Raw genomic sequence first — 7,042 nt, forward strand, 5'->3', positions numbered from 1 at the left:
CGTCAGACTGATGCTGGCTGGACAGGATTTACCGCGAGTTTTCAAAAGCGCGATAATCAAACACGGTTTTGATGATAATTACATTTTAAACGATAATACTAACCGTCAGGGCATTTTATCATGATTATCGTAAAACCGTTAAACGTTACATCCCTATTTGAGGCATGTCTATTGTTGAGAAAACCAGACTCTGTGTCATCTATTATAGAATTTAAAACATTTGTAATTATTTTGGATAATATAAGAGCCAGGATTTTATAATCGTTATTTAATAAACTCATTGGGCGCCAATGTTCAATCAAAAGTAAATATTTTTTTGGTTTGGGTATGAGGGTTATTATTTCTTGAGATAAACTAGGAGGAAGTTCATGGTTTTTGATACTCTCAGTGAAGACATTTAAAAAAAAAAAAGGGGCAAGAATATCTGAGAATTGTTTATTTAATTCTGCTGCAAATGCCGTCATTACCAGGTGATTTGTTACACTTCAGATGTTTGATAGCATCAACTACTTCTTCTAAGACTATATCTTGATCACAGCATTCTTTCTTAATGCAGAAACTTGTGAAAGATGCTCTCTTATAAGTGTGGCATCACCGTTTAGTGACGTCATTGAATGTTCCGGGAACACTTACGTTGTATTTTCAGTGCCGGTCACAGCGCCTTTTAATTGCCGTTTTGGATCCGGCAATTATTCATTTACAAATTAAGCACTGTATAATATATTTTTTTTTTTCATCAAAAAACCTGTTGAATGGTGGTGTTTTTGATGCATGAATGGCTTATTCTGTTACCTCGTAGTGTACAGATAATTTATGATGTTTTAAAAATAACTTTTAGCTTTAAAACCCAAGTTTGCTGAATCAAAGGACATCTCTGAGTTGGCTCACAACTTTGTCATGATTAACTTGGAGGTAAGGAGCTCCTCTTCTCATTATTTACTTTATGCTTTTCTCAAAATGCATATTTTAATTCCATCAGAGAGGGTAAGATGGTAGATGGTTATAATGTGTTTTTTTCCCCTGTAATATTTTTTATTTTTTTATTTTTTTGGCTGAAACCACATGTAGTAATAAATACATATATTGTCAAGTAAGTGTGTTATTATATTTCACATTCTCATTACATACCCCATGTGGCTATAGGATGAAGAGGAGCCAAAAGATGAGGCCTTCAGCCCAGATGGCGGATACATTCCAAGAATACTTTTCCTTGGTAGGTCATATACATAAACAAAAACCGCCCCTTCCAAATGCGCTAGTTTAGAACATCAACCATTGTTTAAAGGTAGACTCTTCCTTCAGATATTAGTGGCCTAATAAATGTCCATTTTTGTGGAGGTAAGAGTCAGTCACCTTATGGGTGTAGAAAAGTTTTTACCACATAACCAGAAGAGTATGACTCCTTTTATCCCGGTAACCATCCTGTTACGGGACAGAATTGCAGAAACCCATTACGGTTAAATAGTGTGATTCTACAATACCACCATCAGTAGCATGACATTTTACTCTTGTGTGATGCTACATCCACACCTCAAGGTGTCAGTAAATGATCAAGGTGACTGTCACAACATGGATGGAAAAATATTTTTTCTTCTTTTGTAGATCCCACTGGCAAAGTCCACTCTGAGATCACGAACAAGAATGGGAACCCCAACTACAAGTACTTCTACAGCAATGCAGATCAAGGTAAGAAATTCCAAGAAAAAGAACATTTAAAAAGACAGACACACACACATTTTATTCATTTATTATCGCCCACTTTTTTTTTTTTTAGCAGCGCTGTTTTTGGAAGTATTTTTACCTTTCATTTTTCCCATAGGGATTTAAAAAAGTCTTTGTTACAGCGTTAACTAAACCAACCAGCTGCAAGTGAATCACAAATTTACTAACTTTTATTTGAAGTATTTGAAAATCAGACAAAAAGACAAAGGTACAAGCATGTGTAATTAACACTTTACTGAAGTAAAGAACTACACTACAACTAGCTATGTTTCCATCCACCTATTTTTATGTGCATTTTGAAATCGCATAAAAAAACGTTGGATGGAAACACCAAGATGTGCATAAATTCAAAAAATGCGCATAAAAAAACTTATGCACACAATGGAGTAGGATACAATTTTTGTCCGATAAGAAAAAATGCGCATAAACTACGATGGAAACACATTTACTGAATAAATTCCTCCATGCGCATCGAAAAAGTCATGTGACTTTGCACGATGGGACGAGATAACTTGACTAACCAGTGGACCGATCTCGCTGCACAGCTTCTGAAATGTTGTTATGGTCATTCTGAAATGTCTTACATGACTGCGTTCCCAATCAGCAGCATCCACCTCTGAAAGCAATGACCGCGTTTATTGTGTTTCATCTGCTCTTTCTGAGGTGCACGTTTTTTTATCATATATGAAAATTATTAAATTCAGTGGCTTCTCCTAGTTTACTTGGTGATATTTAGTGCCAGTTTACCAGAAAGTGACGATTTTGTTCTCTTTGACTCGTTGGATGGAAACGGTGCTTTATTATCAAATGTTTTATGCGATATTCCAGTTTTGCACATAAGTTTCATTCAAATCTTTGGATGGAAACAGCTAATGTATATCTATAATATAGAACTATCCATTTAAAGTTGTTGACCTTTGTACCTATAACAATACAATATAGTTTAAGTTTATTGCAAAATATGCATATATATTTAAAGGGGTCATATGATGCGATTTCAAGTTTTCCTTTCTCTTTGGAGTGTTACAAGCTGATTGTGCATAGATAAGATCCTTGAAGTTGCAAAGACTAAAGTCTCAAAACCAAAGAGATATTCTTTATCAAAGTTAAGACTCTGCCACGCCCCCCTAAAACGGCTCGTTCTAACACACCCCACATATCTACCTCACTATGTGAAAATATTTGCATAATGCCGCCCAAATGTGCACGCAAAGAAAGAAGGCGTGGTTTCAGTAACCGCAGTTAGTGTTAAAGCAGCCATGTCAGGGAGACGCTGTGTGTTTCTAAACGAAAGCAAAAGCACTTTATTTGGCCTACCAGAAGTAGATGCATTTAGGAATCTTTAAGATCACTTACAACAGAACAGCAATGCATTTTATGGACGACCGTTTCATGAACCTAGGAGAGGAGGTAATTCTGACTTTGCTATGACAATCTGGCACTTCTGAATCAGCTACTCAACATATTCTGTTACACCAAATACACAAAATAATGATCTTTAAAAAAGCATCATATGACCCCTTTAATCGTTTTGAGAGCGTGGTAGACCGACTCGATTTATGATGCTTCATGGGAGTGGGCGGAGCTCAGCGATCATCTGGCGCAATTAGATCACGGCGACTCTGGTGGAAATTTCTTTACAGCCCAATAGGTAATGCAGTTTTTCACTAGGGATTCTGCTGTTAAACCCTATTATTTAAAACATAACTTCAATAATGCGAAGTGATGGCGTCAACAAAAGCACCTTTGATAAACAATGCTTACAGTAGGTCTGCCTTTAAAGGTTTCTGAGTTAATGTTTAAAAATGAATTTCCCTGTGGAGAAAACAAATGGCATTTTACTTCTGGAATCTGACTGTTGCACTCTGTAGAATAGGAACGCAATAGTTATGACGTAACATTTTGCTCAAATATTTTACAGTATTTTGAAAAATGTGATCATAAATAATGCAATGTATAGACTTTCTGCTTTCTGTTTCTGCTGGCTTTGCTTCAAATAGCAAACTTTCCAATGGCAATGCAAAACAGGGCTGACTGTGTGTGCAGTCTGTTCTAAAGATGAATTTGAAAAACAAATGAGATTTTAGGTGCAATGTGAACAAAACGAGCGAGATGGCCCTTGACCACATTTCTCTTCTGTGTGCAGTTGTGGCTAGCATGAAGGAAGCTCAAGACAATCTGACTGGCGATACCTTCAGGACCCCTCACATCGGGGATGAACTCTAAGAAGAAGGGAAGAAGCGGCATGGAAAGATCTCAGCCAGAATACTGCATCACCTTACTGGCCACATTAGATCCATCCATCCATCTCCAACCTCAACTCCTCCTGCCATTTCATTTGATCTGCTATAGCACAAGACAAACTTCAAAAATGAAGGAATTTATAATGCATTTACGGATTACATTTTAAAGTATCGCAGCTTGCGGTCGATTGGCTTATTACTTTGAGAACCAAAGCATACTTACTGTCCATGTCACATAAAGGGTGCTAAAAGGTTTTTTTCATCTTGCATTTCAGAAATTCAAAGCTGACGTGTCCATATTGATTATTCATGTTGAAAACAATCGCCCCTCTTGACTGCATTCTTAAGGCACTCCACGTTTTTTAAGAAACATGCCAGTAAGGCAATTCTCATGTGCTTCCAAGCCATATCTTGCAAGCTGTGGTAAAGTGTTACACAGTCACTTTTATGAAGAGCTTTATAATCCCTAAACTGTACCCACCTAAAAACTGTTATGTATGTTTTCATGAGCCTACCAGTTCTATTATGTTAAAAGTTATTAGAAATGCTAACAGTATCTCTTAAACTTGCCAAGTTTTAGTCCTCAATATATGGAGCCGCCTTTCATTTTAAAGACAGATTTTTACTATTGATAATACTTGTGAATGAATGCCTGTAATGTGAACTGGTACTTTTTTCTTTTCTTTTTTTTTTTCTCTTTTGGGATTGAGAGGGAATTGTCCGTTTTCGCCATACTGTATTTTTTTACCAATATGTAAAATGAGGCTACAAATAAAGTTGATATAAAATATTGGAATATAGTTATTTCAGTGTTAACTTACACGGAGTAGAGTGACCAATACTTAAATCTATTTTATTTTAGCAATACGTTTCCAAAAGGTACTTTAAGGAACTATCGAAATATCACCTGGTCTAATTAGTGCAAAACTAACTTAATTATTTGCTGCATGGTGTTCAAACTGGATTTGAGCACAATAGAATTTAATAAAATTAAGTTGACAACCCATTTGTAAACCAAACAAACGAAAAAAAAAAAGTGTTTCATATAAAAGGATCCCTAAACTATTGTTCAAAGGACTTAATAAGTAATGCTTTTTATTCATCAAGGATGCATTAAGTTTACCAAAAGTGACCGTAAAGACATGTATAATGTCACAAGATTTCTATTTCAAATAAATGCTGTTCATTTGAACCCCTTGGCTTTTTTTTTTATTTTAAATATCATAAACTCCCAGCTTCACCTACAAATGCTAAACCACAGAAATAAATTCTCTAGATTCTCATCATCATCCTGGTGCCTAACTGCTGTTGAAGCTCTTTGAAAGGCTTGAGAATGTATTATGTGAAGAAAAATACAGTGGTGATATTTACTATTATTTTTGTTTATTATTTATTTGTAAAAAATATTTTTGTCAATCACATAAATTCAAATGTTCAGCATGCTAGCTATAAACTGCATGACTCTGAACAGGATGCTCTTGATTTCAGCTCAGTTTTTTTTTATGTGTGGTGGTGTGTGTGTGTGTGTGTGTGTGTAGCAGCGCTTAAAACCGTCCCTGTTTAGCATCACCGATGGCTCCCCAGACGTCGAACACAAACTCATCTGGGAAGGCAAAGTCACCAAGAGCCTTGTCCAAAGCCATGGCAAACTCATCAGGGTTCTTCTTATCTCTGCCCACCTCGACCATTGTGGCGGCTGTACAGAAGTGAAGAGGAGGATACAGTCATCTCGTTTTGCAATACTTAAAGCCTGACACATTTTAGTAATATTTGTTAATGCAACAAATCATTACATTTTTTTCAAAACGTTAAAAATCTTACTGACCCCAAATCTTTCAATGGTAGTGTATTGTCTTAAAACACACTTTCATAAATAATAATAAACATAGATTTGTATAGCACTTATCATGCAAGATATGCAGCTCAAAGTGCTTCACAACATATAATGCAGACATGGAAAGAAACATTGACAATACAATTTCACACAATATCAATAGAAATAATACTAAAAACAACTTTAAAGGGGTCATATGATGCTTTTTTAAAGATCATTATTTTGTGTATTTGGTGTAATGGAATATGTTGACATGCTTTAATGTTAAAAAAACACATTATTTTTCAAATACTGTACATTATTGTAGGTCCTCTATGCCCCGCCTCTCTCAAACGCTTCGTTTTCTACAAAGTCCCTCCTTCCGACAAGCGCAGTCTGCTCTGATTGGCCAGCTGACCCAGTGCATTGTGATTGGCCGAACACCGCAAGCACTCGTCGGAAATGTAACGCCCCTTACCATAATCACGAGCTTCATCTTTCAAAATAAATGTAAAGACAATAAATAATGTCATTAGTTTTACCATCAGTTCAAGCCCGAAAGGGCAACAGAGTCGCGTGACAGACACAGTGACGAAGCTGGTATGTGTTTGTGATGTGACCCCCTCTCTCTCTCTCGCGCTCTCTCTCTCGCTCGCTCGCTTGCTCGCGCACACACACACACACACGATGCGCAAAACTCCGCATTTGAACAGTCAATAGCAAATACTTAAACTAATAACAAAACAGTAGCTGAATCAGAAGCGCCAGATTGTCATAGCAAAGTCAGAATGACCTCCTCTCCTAGGTTCACGAAACGGTCGTCCATAAAATGCATTGCTGTTCTGTTGTAAGTAATCTTAAAGATTCCTAAATGCATCTACTTCCGGAAGGCCAAATAAAGTGCTTTTGCTTTCACCTAGAAACACAAAGCGTCTCCCTGACATGACTGCATCAACATTAACTGCGGTTACTGACACCACGCCTTCTTTCTTTGCGTGCACATTTGGGCGGCATTACGCAAATATTCCCACATAGTGACCTAGATATGTGGGGGCGTGCTAGAACGAGCCGTTTTAGGGGGGCGTGGCAGAGTCTTAACTTTGAAAAAGAATATCTCTTTGGTTTTGAGACTTTAGTCTTTGCAACTTCAGGGATCTTATCTATGCACAATCAGCTTGTAACACTCCAAAGAGAAAGGAAAACTTGAAATCGCATCAAATGACCCCTTTAAGTTCTAATTAAGCCAGTCAAAAATTAATAATAA

General features: G+C 36.7%; 1 protein-coding gene across 1 annotated transcript in view; it reads left to right on the forward strand.

The window, feature by feature from the left end:
* Positions 1–4,761, forward strand: part of txndc12 (thioredoxin domain containing 12 (endoplasmic reticulum)) — a 12,656-nt gene extending 7,895 nt beyond the window's left edge. The window contains exons 4-7 of the mRNA XM_016512969.1: positions 839–912; positions 1,144–1,213; positions 1,603–1,686; positions 3,869–4,761. Of these exons, the coding sequence (XP_016368455.1) occupies positions 839–912; positions 1,144–1,213; positions 1,603–1,686; positions 3,869–3,948 (308 nt within the window). The 3' untranslated portion in view covers positions 3,949–4,761. The remainder of the gene's footprint in view (positions 1–838; positions 913–1,143; positions 1,214–1,602; positions 1,687–3,868) is intronic.
* Positions 4,762–7,042: the final 2,281 nt, after the last annotated feature.

The sequence above is a fragment of the Sinocyclocheilus rhinocerous genome, unplaced genomic scaffold (genome assembly GCF_001515625.1).
Source record: "Sinocyclocheilus rhinocerous isolate Xijiao unplaced genomic scaffold, SAMN03320098_v1.1 scaffold1724, whole genome shotgun sequence".
NCBI classification, from domain to species: Eukaryota; Metazoa; Chordata; class Actinopteri; order Cypriniformes; family Cyprinidae; genus Sinocyclocheilus; species Sinocyclocheilus rhinocerous.